General features: G+C 49.4%; 1 protein-coding gene across 2 annotated transcripts in view; it reads left to right on the top strand.

Annotated features, from left to right (window-relative positions):
• PPP2R2A (protein phosphatase 2 regulatory subunit Balpha) overlaps positions 1-15368 on the top strand; it is a 415049-nt gene that overhangs the window by 338618 nt on the left and 61063 nt on the right. For both annotated transcript variants that reach the window (XM_085632765.1, XM_085632766.1), the window contains one exon: positions 6065-6156. In XM_085632765.1, coding sequence (XP_085488891.1) covers positions 6065-6156 — 92 coding nt within the window. The remainder of the gene's footprint in view (positions 1-6064; positions 6157-15368) is intronic.

Here is a 15368-nt window from a genome sequence, read left to right as displayed (position 1 = left end):
AAAGCCAACAGTCGCTTCCCCTCCCTCGGACTCTCTTTGCAGCCGACTAGGCAATAGAAGAAGGGGGTCCGCAGCCTTCCACAGCGCGGGCCACAGAGCGAAGCGGGCGACCCGCCACACCGGGGCTTACCCTATAACTCCAGCCCGTCAGGTGAAAGGTGAAGGAGGTGTCCGGGCGTCTCTCCCCCGGCTCATCTGGCGACAATCCGTGGTATGAGGCGGGATCGGGGCCGCGGGGCTCAGATTTGCGCCGGGGGTCCAGTGACTGCGGAGCTTCCAGGGGGCCGGCCAAGGCCACAATAGAGCAGGGGTCCAGCGCGGAGAACAAAGGCACCAGGAACTCCGGCATCCGGGCGGGCTCAGACTCCGGGAAAGGCAATCTTAATATTACCCGATTCCTGGCCTATGATTTGTAGCCGGGCATACGGATTAAAATACATTGCACATATGGGCGCTATGAAACTTGGACCACACCCCTTTTGAGCCACAATTTCCCACGGATAGTGCCATGACCACCTGTCAAAGGCTTTTTCTGCACCCAAGAGGATCATAGCCATCTTTTCTCCAGTTATCTCTGCTATATCAAATAAAGCTATGGTGCGTCAAATATGATCAGTGGTGCCCCTACCAAGAATAAAGCCTTGCTGCCACGGAGAGACTAGGTTAGCTATGATCCTACCTAAGCGAGTTTCGAAGATTTTCGAATATAGCTTAGCATCTGAATTGATGATTGATATAGGCTGATAAGATGCAGGGTAATCAGGAGGCTCATCTTTCTTTAAAGCTTACTATATCTGTTCCTCGCCAGCATTCTGGGGCGACCCTCCTCGTCCTCTCTCCCTCCTCGTCCTCTCTCTCCCTCCTCGTCCTCTCTCTCCCTCCTCGTCCTCTCTCTCCCTTCTCGTCTCTCTCTCTCCCTCCCTCCCTCCCTCCCTCTCTCCCTCTCCCTCCCTCTCCTTCCCCCTTCCCTCCCCTCTCTCTTCTCCTCTCTCTCTCTCTCCCCCTCCTTCTCTCTCCCTTCTCCTCTCTCTCTCTCTCCCTCCTCCTCTCTCTCTCCTCTCTCTCTCCCTCTTCCTCTCTCTCTCCTCCTCTCTCTCTCTCTCTCTCTCCCTCCTCCTCTCTCTCTCTCCCTCCTCCTCTCTCTCTCTCTCCCTCCTCCTCTCTCTCTCCCTCCTCCTCTCTCTCTCTCCCTCCTCCTCTCTCTCTCTCCCTCCTCCTCTCTCTCTCCCTCCTCCTCTCTCTCTCTCCCTCCTCCTCTCTCTCTCTCCCTCCTCCTCTCTCTCTCTCCCTCCTCCTCTCTCTCTCCCTCCTCCTCCTCTCTCTCTCTCCCTCCTCTCTCTCCCTCCTCCTCTCTCTCTCTCCCTCCTCCTCTCTCTCTCTCCCTCCTCCTCCTCTCTCTCTCCCCCTCCTCCTCTCTCTCTCTCCCTCCTCGTTCTCTCTCTCTCTCTCTCCTCGTTCTCTCTCTCTCTCCCTCCTCGTTCTCTCTCTCTCTCTCCCTCCTCGTTCTCTCTCTCTCTCCCTCCTCGTTCTCTCTCTCTCTCCCTCCTCGTTCTCTCTCTCCCTCCTCGTTCTCTCTCTCCCTCCTCGTTCTCTCTCTCCCTCCTCGTTCTCTCTCTCCCTCCTCGTCCTCTCTCTCCCTCCTCGTCCTCTCTCTCCCTCCTCGTCCTCTCTCTCCCTCCTCGTCCTCTCTCTCCCCCCTCGTCCTCTCTCTCCCTCCTCGTCCTCTCTCTCCCTCCTCGTCCTCTCTCTCCCTCCTCGTCCTCTCTCTCCCTCCTCGTCCTCTCTCTCCCTCCTCGTCCTCTCTCTCCCTCCTCGTCCTCTCTCTCCCTCCTCGTCCTCTCTCTCTACCTCTCGTCCTCTCTCTTCCTCTCTCTCCCTCTCTCTCCCTCTCTCTCCCTCCCTCTCCCTCCCTCTCCCTCCCTCTCCCTCCCTCTCCCTCCCTCTCCCTCCCTCTCCCTCCCTCTCCCTCCCTCTCCCTCTCTCTCCCTCTCTCTCCCTCTCTTCCTCTCTCTCTCCCTTCCCCCCTCTCTCTCCCTTCCCCCCTCTCTCTCCCTTCCCCCCTCTCTCTCCCTCCTCGTCCTCTCTCTCCCTCCTCGTCCTCTCTCTCCCTCCTCTCCCTCTCTCTCCCTCTCTCTCCCTCTCTCTCCCTCTCTCTCTCCCTCTCTCTCCCTTCCCCCTCTCTCTTCCGCTCTCTCTCCCTTCCCCCCTCTCTCTCCCTCTCTCTCCCTCTCTCTCCCTCTCTCTCCCTCTCTCTCTCTCTCTCTCTCCCTCTCTCTCTCTCCCTCTCTCTCTCTCTCTCTCTCCCTCCTTCTTCCAGTCACCCCAGATCCCTCCTGCAATCCTTCCAGCATGGGGATCACTGTTGACTGCTGTGACAGGAAGTACAAGCCTTGCGGAAAAACAGGAGTAGAATTAGTCTCGGAGCAGGTGTGGTACTCTAAATTCTCCATGGTTCCCAAGACGGAGGGTTGTCCCTGACCTCAAGATCTTGAACTTTTGCTTTTGCAAGGAAAAGTTGAAGATGCTGTCCCTTGGCTAGGGTCCTTTTGGCACAGGAAGTTGAAGACTGCATGGTGTCCCTCAAATTGCAGGATGTGTGTTTTCACATCATAACGATCCTGCAGTATTCTCCTCCCCCACCCCCCCCACTACAAGTTTGCAGCCATCACGAAGGTGACCGCAGTGGCTGAGGCACACCTGCACTGGTTGAGAATCTTCGTGTTCTCATATCGTCACGGTTTGCGGCACAAGGCAGGCGTACTGCAGCAGTTTTCAAACCAGTTGAAGGCCACAGCAACCATGTTCTATCTGGGCTTTTCCATCAACATGCCCAATTCTCAATCGGGTTAAGCCCTAATAACCCTATTATGAACCTGGGCTATGCATGTATCAATAATGAGGGGCTTCTCTAAAGGGATTATTTATGAAAGCCTTTACTAGGCACATCAGTAGTGACGCAGCTCATCATTGATGGAATTTGTTAAAATCTCACCACATACTGAATGTGTAATTTTCCTAAAGGTATTACAGCATTCAAGGTCAAAATAATGAAAATGAGTGGTCAGAAAAAATCTAAATATTCTTTGACATTTATTACCCGAAGTTTAATTATTTTCAGTTAATTCACAATAATTGTTGCATTTTTGTATTTGTGTGTGTCTCACCTCCGTTTCGGTGTCTAAAATCCACCGCAAAGTAGTTCCTGTTTTTTGCCAACTTTAGAAATACTGGAACTGTTGCATTGATTTTCAGTTCAAAAGTTCAATCACTTGCAGGTATTCCATAACATAGAAGGAATGAGGAACTCCTCTGGTGCACTGGTCGATATGTGCCAGCGCAGTAAGTCTGGCTTCCACAGAACCAACCACAAGAACTTGAAGGAACCTAATGTTTAGTAGATTATTCCACAAAATATCCTGGTCTTATTCTACGAGGTCCTGGTGGACTAAACCCCACCTGGACAAGGGAGCACATGAACTTGCTTGGAAACACGTTATGCATTCAAGAGCAATTTGCAATTGGGGGGGGGGGGGTCCTCTCCACTGGTGCCTCAGCACTGGTGCCTCTGTCACCACTTGTTCCAACACAGGTGCAATAAGTCGGACACCATTGCTATATCCCAGGACACTACAGAGGACTTGCTCTTGTGGTCGCTTGAGGAAACTCTGGTGCAAAAGATGTGTTTTTGCACTTCACCAGCAGTGGCCATAATATTGATGGGTGCATCCATCTTGGGTTAGAGTGCCCATCTGGAAGAACTGGAAATCGTGAGCCTCTGGCCCTTAGGAGAGCAGGCTGAGCATATCAACCCGCTCTGCCAAGTGGGCAATTCGCCTAGCCCAACAGGCTTTCCACCATCCCTTCATGGCAGACCTGGGCCAGAACTTAACAGACAACAAGATGTCAATAAGTAGGGATGTTTGGGGTGGGTGTTCTCATCTGTACCAAGAAACCCTAAGACCTAGGCCAGGCTAAACTGCATGGGATTTGGCTGGTCGCACACCACCCGGCAGGCAGAGAGGAGGAAGAGAGAACATCTGAGCCAACACCTTGAGTCAGCATCATTCTGATAACTAATGGTGCCTCTACCTAGAAGTGGTTCGACATTTTTTCACCCTCTGAGGCACCCTTTAAGTGGAACTCTTGGCCACTCACAAGTGTTATAGAATACATATTTCTCCCATTTCAGTGCCCTCCAGTTTCCTCTGCATATACCCTTGAGGGGTGCATTTTGGTTGATGTCCGCTTTCCTCTTGACTACACATTTACCATTTATTCTCTTGATTCCTTGGGTATTGGGGCTTCCCACGTCATTATGATAGCATCAGATTGTTCTAGAAGGATGTGGTATACTGATCTCCTGTGACTCTCCATGTCTCCCACTTAAACTAACCTTAAGAGTCGATCTCCTTTCTCGGGTGGAAGGAAAGTTCTGCAGCCCAATCTCCAGAGCCTTTCCCATTCACACCTGGAGATTGAGTGGTGTCACCTGAGCTCCTTTCATTTGTAGGTGGTCAGTTTTATATTATCAGCCTATCACCCTTCTACAAAACCTGTCTACTCCAGGCAGTGGAAATGTTTTGTGGCATGATATGCGGAGTAGATTGTAGGCTCTCTGATATCCTATCAGTCTGTTGAGTTTTTCCCTTTTGTTTTTCAGGCTCACAAGGTTGTGCATGCCCCAGTTTGATCTGAGTTTGGTCTTGACTTTTTGATGGGGTCAACGTTTGAAGCCCTACACAGTTGGCCTTTAAAACTGTTTTCGTTCTGGCCTTCACTTCAGTTTGTCATGTTAGTGAGCTTCATCTGCTTGTGTTTTTGAGGACCAAAGCAGCTTTTCTGTCTAAGGTGGGGATGTTTCCATTTGGGGCAGGCGTGCTTTTTTCCTCCACCCCATCCCACCAAAGAGGAAAAGTTGCATTGGCTGCACTGTATGGTGGGCAGTTATTAACAGTGACCAGACGAACGAGATCAGGTCTGATGACCAGCTTCGCCTGGCATGTAGGCAACAAAAACGGCAATGTGATCCATAGGAGAAGCTTATCTTGCTGGTTTGTCCCTTGCTAAGAAGGAACCACCAGAGGCAATTTGTGCTCATTTCACTGACCAGCTTCGCCTGGCATGTAGGCAACAAAAACGGCAAGGTGATCCATAGGAGAAGCTTATCTTGCTGGTTTGTCCCTTGCTAAGAAGGAACCACCAGAGGCAATTTGTACTCATTTCACCAGAGAAATGTTTTTGCTCTCTTCACTAGCCATTGGTGTTCCTAGTGCAGGAATTTGTCACGCAGCAAAATTTTGCTTATTCATTTCTGCAGGATTTCCTTGAATGACAACTCCATCAGACCCCACCACCTTGGAGAGGGTACTGTAATGGCTTTTTTTCAATAGTTTAAGAATCCGCAGGTAGAAGAATAATTCAGAAAATACTATCTTTCTGGTGAATACCTGCAGGTTCCTCACTCATCTCACCCACCTATCTGTTCCCAAGTGTGGTTATATATTGCTTAATTAATAAGGTTCCTCCTTAGTTCATTGGACTGCACATTCAAACTAAAGTTGACCTTGCCTGTCTCGAGGGGCTTGGAAAAAATGGACAAGGAACAGGCTTCAGGGTTCTGAGGTAGCACTATACGGCTCTAGTGACAGCACAGCGGCGCTTCCATTGCCAAGATGATTCCTGCGTTACCTACTGTTAAGGCAGAACTTACATAGTTTCTTTATCCAGTCTGCTACCTGAGGATATTAAAAAGGTGAATCTACAGGTAGAATATCCATCAGGAAGATTGTTACCGAAATTAACGAACTTTATTTCTTGTCTCCATATTAGCTTTTAGATTGTGCAAGAACTCTGCTTTTATCTTTATAGGAATAGTCTATTTTGTTTCTGAATGACCGAATTCATATTAGTCTGTAGATAATATAGCATTGGGAGGGGCAAAGTGGGGCAGTGATGGTAGTAGGACGGTATTAAAAGTAGTCACTAAATGTGCGCAGTTTTTGTAATTTATCAAATTTTGTAATAAATTGCAAATTTGTGTAAAATGTAATGCCTTTTCTTTCAGGTGCATGAATACCTCAGAAGTAAACTTTGCTCACTTTATGAGAATGACTGCATCTTCGATAAATTTGAGTGCTGTTGGAACGGATTAGATAGGTAATTTTACGTTTAATTTTAAGTGACTATTCTTTTCATTTATCAAAATCATTCGAATTATTGAGTTTAAAAAAACAATTTTAAGTGTACGTTGTGGAATAGTGGCATGCTAGTGCCAATAAACACTACTTGTTGCGTTAGTATAACAATCATGAGGCAGGAAGTTACAGCACGCTATACATTTTCGGCCTCTGGACTAAAATAAAATCCCAACACACTGGGCGCTGCCACTAACTCCTGGGAAACCAACCACCACCACCTTTCCTGTTCATCAGAGTACCATCTGATAGAGACTACTAGCCGCAGATTCCTTAACGTAGAATTATCCGCAGGCGTGAAACTGGACCCAGAAAACTTTCTTGCCCAGCATCTCTGCGTGCCGGGGGGCGGTACCACGCGACTCCGCCCCGAACTCCTCTGAGGCGTGACGTCAGCGAGGTCACAAGCCCCACCCCGGCGCGCTGACGTCTGTTTTCTTTTTTTCCACGTGCAACGTGGATCTGGATCTTGTCCCTGGCCTGTTTCAGGCCTCCTTTTTCCACTTTTAGGCTATTTTCTTGAACAGTGTGCGAATGCCTTCGGGCTTTAAGACGTGTTTGTCTTGCGCGTGCCAGATGTCGGTGACTGATCCTCACCCCATCTGCATGTGGTGTTTGGGGGAGCACCACAACTCCACGGACTGCGAGGCGTGTCAGCAAATGAAGCCGAAGCCTCGCCGGCAGCGCCGGATGCAACTCCTTTCAGCGCGCATGTCCCGGTCGATGTCGCCACGCCCGTCCCCCGCAGAAGGCTTCAAGACCAGCCGCTTCCGTCTCCGACATCGTCCCTCTCCCAGGCCGTAAGGGCGTCGCTCACCTGTTGGTAAGTGTTGCAGTTTGTCCACGAGGCCGCGGTGACGCCGCTCAGGCGCCGGCTGCTGCTGGCTCTGGGGGCGCCGCAGGGGCTGGCTAGGGGTCGGGCGTGTCCCTGGGCACCCCTCGTCCCTCCACACAGGCGGCTGCCTCGTCGGAGGTAGAGTCGACGCCTTTCCGGGCCGTTCCTTAGCTGCCCCGGCTCCGACCCCGCCTCGGTCTCCTGCGCCGCGCGTTGTGGTGGAGGTCGTTCTGGCGTCCCCTTCGGTGCCGGTTGACGTTGACCTGACGCCGGTGGTGGACTCTACGGCGCCGGGCTGACGTAGAGTCGTTGATTCGCCTTCAGCCGCCCCCTCTTCTCCAGAGGTTCAGCGGTTGTTGGTTTCATCTTCTCCGGAGACTGGTCGTCACGTCGTGGACTTTTCCCCGGCATCCTCTAAGGACAGCTCTTCGCAGTCACCGCGCCCGCAGTCTTCGCCGGAGGCGCCTCAGGTTCGGGCTTGGCCTTTCCTTCCTCCGGTTGGGCTGGGGGACGGCCGCCTTAGCTTGCAGCCATCGCACACGGAGTGCTGCCTTCGCTCAGGCGGTTTCCACGGCTGCAGGGATCCTGCGCATGGGTTATCCAGCTGCCAGTTTCCCCACGGTTCTTCTGGACGTTCTCCATCAGGGTTCTGGTGGTCAGGAGCTGCTTCTTCCCTTCGAGGCTTCGCTCCAAACTTCTTTTAGGGGCTTGGGGGCGGCCCGCCACGGGGACCCGGTGCCCCAGCAACTTCTGCGCCGCATGATCCTGTGTCTTTCCCTCCACCCCTCCACAAGGGACCCTCTTTTTCAGACTGCCTTTCCCTCCCTGCCATCGGTGTTGTCTCTCCGGTCGCGGGAGGCACGCGGGTTGGATTCCTGGGGGTGCAATATCTTCGCCTCCACCAGTGCGGCTTTGCGGACCCTTAACACTCTGTGTGTTGGCTAGGGCCACTTCTTGCTTGTGGGATTCGGCGGAGTCCCTTATGTCTGCCTCTTCTCAGGAGGGTGCCTGTGTTGATCTGAGGCACCATGTGTTGGATGGCCGGGAGCTGGCGGCGTTTATTCTTCGCTCGTTTTTTGACATTTGAGGTGTTTGGTCGTGCCATGGCTTCTTCAGTGGCCCTTCGTCGGCATGCCTGGCTACGGGATAGTGTGTTCCCGGAGAATGTTGGGGAACGGCTGGTGGACCTTCCCTTTGATGGTACTCTTTTGTTCCACGCCCCTGCGGTTTCTGCCATTCCGAGGTTCCTTACGGGGCTTCCTCCTCCCCCTCCCCCTCAGTGACCTGTGAGTCGGTCTGTGTTTCGGGGCGTGTTCTTTGTTTTCCTGGGGCCTTGTAGCGAGTAGCCCAGGTTGTCTGTTCTGTGTGGTTGATGTGCCTTCGGGTCCTTTGGTTAGGACTTTGGTGCTGTTGGCTGCTGGGCCGGCCTTTGTTTGACTTGTGGTTCTGGCTGTTGTAAGCAGTGTAGGCCCTGAGATTAGGCCTTCTGTGTATTCTTGTTGGCTGCTTGGCAAGCCATCTGTGGTTTTCTCCGCAGGTTTTTCTGTTTGTCCTCTGCTGCGGAACTTTTTCCTAAGAGGGTTCCCATGTTCTGGGACGTAACTTGCCCTATGTGGGGTACTGGTAGCTATTATATAGCTCTATTCTGTGCTGGGGAGGTGTGGTCATCCTTCGGGCTTCGGCTCTCCGTGGCGTCACGGTATATCGCAGGTGCGATGTTCTTGCTGATGGTTTTGGATTGGCTTGTGTGGTGCCCCGGCCTGTCCTTCTCCTGGATCGCTGTGTCACTGGCCTAGTCCGACATGCTCTCTGCGGCATTGCGTTGTAGCGGTGTTACATTTCTGTCCGCCTTGGTCCTCTGTCTGGTGTCCAAGGTAGGGACTGGTTTCCCTGGTTTTTGTGTTGTGGCGGACGGCTTGGTCCGCCGTCCTCTCTCTCCTTCATTCGTGGGTCAGTGTGCGCCGGCCCCTCCCTTGGGGCGTGTCCTGGCCCTTCTTGGCCTCTGCCTTTGGCTGACGCCTCGCTTATCCTGGGTGCATCGTTCCGTGGTGTTGTCCGCTGCTGGCGGTCATGCCAGTGCTGGCCTCTTGTTCTGCTACACCGTTGTGGCCTTTGATGCATTCTCTTGTGCTCTTTTTCTTCTTCTTCTGTCTGCACTTTTGGTGTTGCAACCGTCCCTGCTTTGTCCGCTGCTTGCGGACGGGGTGTGTTCAACTTTGTCACTGTGTATGTGTTTCTTCCAGTGGGCCCTGCCTCCGGTTCTCCCTCTTCTCCCTAGGGGTTGAGGTGGTCCTTGTGTTCCTTGAGGCTATTAGGGCACTATCTGCCCCTGTGGGGTGTTGGGCAGTTCTCCCTTGGTTGGGCTTAGGATTTCCTGGCCTTTCCCTTCTTGTCCCTGTGACATGTCCCCTGCTGGGGCCCTGTATCTCTCCTGGTGGGGAAGGCTTTCTCGCAGGCCCTCCTCCCTTCTGAGTATGGCTAGGGTATCTATTCTACGTTAAGGAATCTTTGGCTAGTAGTCTATCAGATGTACAAGTTACTTACCTTCGGTAACGATGTATCTGGTAGAGACGATTCTAGCCGCAGATTCCTTCACGACCCGCCCTTCCTCCCCGTTCTGCGAGGACCCTCTGCTTGGGTTTATGCAGTCGTGATGGCCTACTTTTGCTCTTTCCCTCTGTTGTTGGGGTCTCTGATTTCAACCGGTCTTCTTCGTTGGGAGTTCTTTTACCTGTCTTTGCAGAGGTTATGGCCCTCTTTGGCACTGTAGTCTGCGGATGGTATAGCCATCCTTGGCAGGTGGTCTGGGGATGGATTGCTGTTGCTCCTTTGTTTCGGGCTTGTGGCCCTTCCCCTTGTGGTTGCAGTCTCTCTCTCTCCCTCTTGCTCTCTCTCTCCCTCTTGCTCTCTCTCTCCCTCTTGCTCTCTCTCTCCCTCTTGCTCTCTCTCTCTCCCTCTTGCTCTCTCTCTCTCCCTCTTGCTCTCTCTCTCTCCCTCTTGCTCTCTCTCTCTCCCTCTTGCTCTCTCTCTCTCCCTCTTGCTCTCTCTCTCTCCCTCTTGCTCTCTCTCTCTCCCTCTTGCTCTCTCTCTCTCCCTCTTGCTCTCTCTCTCTCCCTCTTGCTCTCTCTCTCTCCCTCTTGCTCTCTCTCTCTCCCTCTTGCTCTCTCTCTCTCCCTCTTGCTCTCTCTCTCTCCCTCTTGCTCTCTCTCTCTCCCTCTTGCTCTCTCTCTCTCCCTCTTGCTCTCTCTCGTTCTCTTTTTGTCGCGGTGCTTTCTCCTGCTCGTGCCTCCAGGAGGGTTCTTGCCTTGGCTTGCAAGGTGGTTCCACGGAGTGGTGCTTGCGCTTTTCTTGCTATGGCTTCGCTGCTCTGGCCTTCTGGTGCTTTACTGGCGCCTGGTGTTTTAGCCTTGCCTTGCACAGTTGTTCCTCAGAGTGGTGCTCTGCTCTTTTCCTGCTCTGGCCTACTGTTGTCGCCTTCTGATGCCTTAGTGCCTCCTGGTGCTGTTATTCCCCTTTTGTTTCTCTCGATTTTGTTTCTCTGGTTTTTTCGCGCATGCTCTCCTCAGTTTTGTTGCGATGGCTCCGCGTTGTGGTGAGGAAAAGTTCTCCGAAGCAAACTGACGTCAGCGTGCCGAGGTGGGGCTTGTGTGACCTCGCTGACGTCACGCCCGCGGAGGACGTCGGGCGGAGTCGCCTGGTACCTCCCCCCCGGCGCACAGAGATGCTGGGCAAGAAAGTTTTGCGGGTCCAGTCTCACGCCTGGGGATAATTCTACGTTAAGGAATCTGCGGCTAGAATCGTCTCTACCAGATACATCGTTACCGAAGGTAAGTAACTTGTACGTTAGTTCCCAAGACTTGAAGAAATGCAGCTTCCTATTCCAGTTTCTTTCTGGGGAAGAAAAGGTCTGTCAGAAAGGAGATCAATCCTATATTTTTGAGGGTTCAGTGTCTTCTTGCAAAAGCAGTTCAGTGTGATGCACTTCAGCTCCATATGGAAGGGTCAATCATGTCATCTTTTGATATTAGTTAACGTCTTCATTCTTCCTTCCTATAGATGTATTTTCCCTCAACGTGCCTGGACCAAGACTAACATTGCAGCCCTGTGTCACTGTAGCTATTGGCTTAGCTTCTGAATAAGTTTGCTTGGCTCCTGAATGAGTTTACTTAATTGGATATTTCTCTATACTGCAGAGACTTTTTGGTCTAGATGAGTGGAATACATTAACACATACAAAGCAAAATGGGAGTGATTCTGCAACTAGTGCTCACCTAAAGGCTCTCATCCTTTCTCTGTTCATCCTTGACAAATATTTCCTGAATTGCTAGAATGTGCAAAATCGGGACTCAAGCACTCCTCTCTTAAAGTGTATTTTGCTGATATATTAAGATTCTCATATTCTCCTTGGCACCCACTCTTACGGGCAAGATAGTCATGAAATTTGGTAATGGTCTTACTGGCATGGTGTCCATTGGCAAAATGGGAGTATAACACTCTGTTGCAGCACTTAATGAGGATCCCATTCAAAGTAATACACAGAGCAAGTCTCAAATCCCTCTCGAAAGTGTTGCTGTCCACCATAATATCTGCCAGGCAGGTGAGAGAAATTCAGGTATTTGTGGTGAAAAAGCTGGTTCTACAGTTCAGCAATGACACAGTAGCAGTGAGCACACATTTAATTCCAAACATGCTCACTGGCGTTCAGCTTAAGGAATCGATTGCGCCTAAAGGTTTATTTATCCAGCACCCATCAGACAACAGAGACACTTGCATTCTCTTGATGTGCACGGATGTTTGAAATTTTATTTAGAAAAACGACTTACCAGACTTTTAATGAACTATAAGTTACATTCTCAAAACCTTGAAAGGGCTACCCTTTATCCAAATAAATAAACTCCAGTTGGGTTGCAGTGACTATCAACTTCTGCTCTACGAAATCAGTGATCAGTTATAGGAACCCACTACAACGCATTTCACGAGAAAGACATTTCATGTGGCATCATGGAAGACACATCTGACAATTTTAGCCAGTGCTACTTCTTGAAGGCAGGGTATGTAGATAGAGCGGTTGAACGCATATATTTTCCTCTTTCCCAATACGTTGAGCTGTTTCTCTTTCTCATTAACTGGTTTAAGGCCCATCAGGCAGGTTATAATCTCACTGCTGTTTTAAAGTTACTGAAGGGCTCACACTTCGACGACTGGTAGGGATTCAGGCAGGTGAATATATGAAAGATATCCATGCTGTCGATCTGTACTTACAGGTGAGTTACATTATTCTTATGCATCATCATGGAGGGACACCAGAGAAAAGACCTCTGCCAATTCCGGGCTGATGCACACTATATGTGGAAATCAAAATTTAACCAGCCTTCAGGAGGACCTCGGATATACAGAAGAGACTACATTAGTCTTCATTGTCTGTGTGCTGTTATCTCCCTTTGAGATCCCCTTCAGGAGCATTCACCAGTGGACATTGTTAGCACTTCAAGATGTTTTTGCACAGGAAGCAACAGAATATAAACTTTGTTTTGAAATTCCTCTGCCAGCAGTTCTGAGATTTTAGAAATAGTATGGCCCAGAACTTATATATGACCACTAATTCCTTTGGTCTGTAGTATCCTGCAGCCCAAAACGGACCGCTTACTTACACTGGCAACAACAGTACTAAACCTCAATTGTTTAAACCCAGTGCTCCACAATGTTACACTACATTTCCAAGGAGAGAGCGAACTCCATAATGCTTTCATCATTAAAGTCTTACCCTCCCCATCTTAGTAGCAACGTGCAAGGAGAGACAAAACTCATTCCATTTGTTAAAAAATCTGTGATAGTTCAACTACTACAATAGGAGACTAGCGCAACTGTTCCTCTGGGTTATTGCGGCTGCCTTATAAGAACATTCACCCAAGTAGAAAGGCAAGGTTTTTTAAAGCTGATATTAAGAGTGCTATTCAACTATGTCATAAGTGCATCAACTGAGGTCTCGGGTAAAGCGGTCTATGGATTTTCTTTAGTATGTTGATACAAAGATCTTCATTAAGACTGTGTTAAAGCTGAAAATTCACGACTCCACACCCACAGCTGAGATGCGCAAAGTAAAGGTGGAGGCCATCACACTCAAAGTTAGAGGTCTGGAAAAGGTGAAAAGAATTGTATACCAATTGTGCTTACCTTTGTTAATGCTTACGGGTTTATTAGCATTACTGGTAACTATCCTATCTGCAGTAGCCGACACAGCTGTGTCCTCCTAGTAACCCTTCAAGTAGCAGTGGAGGCTAATCCGCAGGTAAACCCACATCAGTCATGCCTTCCATAATACACCCTCAAAGTTATCCATTCTTGGAGGAAGCATTCTCAAATACTTGGCAGAGTAGTATAAAACAGACTCTCTCCAGTGAGGATTTGCTATTCTGACTTTCAACATATCTCCTCCAAGCATTCTATTCACAAATTTCAATGAACACCACCTTGATCAGCTTCTACTGAGGATGGTGTTAGAGCAAAGCTAGAATGAACATACACTAGGAATATATAAAGAAAAAAGGCTTTACAGGAGGAGGACTAAAGTCTGATCTTTGATTTGAGAACATGAACAGTGATCCAAGGCAGTTTAAAAAGGACTTTTTTTTAATACTTGCATTGTTTTAGATGTTTTTGTGGTTTGAACTGTCATTGTATGTGTCATGCTTTTATCTAGTTGTTCAGAGTCACAGAAAATTCCTAATACAGTGCAAATAGTGTGTTGTCATGTGTCTGCAATATGGGAGAATTTGATCCCCTGAATGAACTGAAAAGACAACGAAGTGGATATAATCACCAACCTCAATCACTGAGTGCACAAAGGGTCCATCTACGCAGTATCTTGTTCTCAAACTACTTGATTTTGAGATAGCAATACAAGTTAAAATTTTAAAACATTTTGTCAGGCTTGAAATCGGAGGCCTAAACGCAATCTGCTCACAAAAGACAATTATGGCTCTGAACCTTCAAGCCACAGCAGAAACATCATAGTAAACACAAGGACCCTGACCCAAAAGTAATCTGCATAAATCCCACATCTGTATGAGAATTTTTTTGCTTTTAATGGTGGAGTGGGAGAGGTGTTAAGTATTGTTGGGCTCATTAGTGTTAAGGATAAAGCTGGTACCCAGGATGAACGGAACATGAGGGCATTAAAAGAAGGTTCAGACTGTCTGGCCACATTATTTAGAAGTAATGTGGGTAGTAGGCTATATTGTGGTGGTGATTTATAAGATGGTAGAATATTTACTAATTTTAGGGGATCGTACCTCAAAGAACCAAATCCCAGGTTCATATCTGCATTGTTGACATAGTTCAGTCTAGCTTAACACTCCGCTCATTGCACTAACCTTGACACTCCAAACCTACACTCTGCAGGCAAGTGAAATGCCAACAACCTCAAGTGAAAAAATACAGATCTGACAGCAAATCAGCAACACCAAGCCTGCGACTCCTACACTCATGCCTCTGCGCTGAACCCCCACAACGGTCATCCTTCGAATCCCTGCCTCTTAAATCCTCAGTATTCATAACTCCCTGAAAGCCACTTTGTATGACTGTCGTACATGCTGTTCAAGGAGAACGTCTTGTTCGTGCTCATCACTGTCTATGTCTCCATCATTTAAGGCAGAGGCCAGATCCTCCCGCTCCTCGATAACCTCACCAACTACTAACCCACTGCTCTCCTAACTTTCATTGACCAGACCATCGAAAAAAGTCTGTGCATACATCCAAGATCACTACATGAACCACCTCCTGCACAACTATTAATCTGAATTCAAGCTTTACTGTCTAAGGTTATAACCATCCTCCTTTCTAACTAGACAATGATGACGCGGCCTCCCCCCCCCCCCCCCCCCCCCCCCCTCCTCATCCCTTTTACTGGCCCTTTCAGCCACCAGGAGTCAATACAGTTGACACCTGTCAGCATAAGTGACTATCCTGTGTCTCTGATAGGATTCACTAGTGACATTTGCCGCTGGTTCTTTTCCTACCTTTTCAGCTGACACTTGTTTGTGCACATGGGTTCCTCTGGGTCTCAGAAGGTCCCCCATCACTTCCAGCATCCCCAAGGATCCACGTTGATCCTTGACATCTTCAGTCTCAAAATGGACACCAACGAAACTCCACTCAAGGATAACAGCTTCTGATGGATACATCTGCCAGTGGATTCCTCACCTTGTGAATATCCCCTGCGCCAGCAACATTCGGAAACTTTTGTAGCAGTCCACACTGATGAGGTCGAAGACGACGTCACAGAGACACGGCTCCGCTCGCGACTCTGCTTACGTCACCGGCTCCATATGAAGATCTCG

The sequence above is a fragment of the Triturus cristatus genome, chromosome 11 (assembly GCF_964204655.1).
Source record: "Triturus cristatus chromosome 11, aTriCri1.1, whole genome shotgun sequence".
Lineage (NCBI taxonomy): Eukaryota > Metazoa > Chordata > Amphibia > Caudata > Salamandridae > Triturus > Triturus cristatus.
The sequence above is the reverse complement of the archived record's forward strand: the minus strand, read 5'-3'. Positions and strand labels throughout refer to the sequence as shown.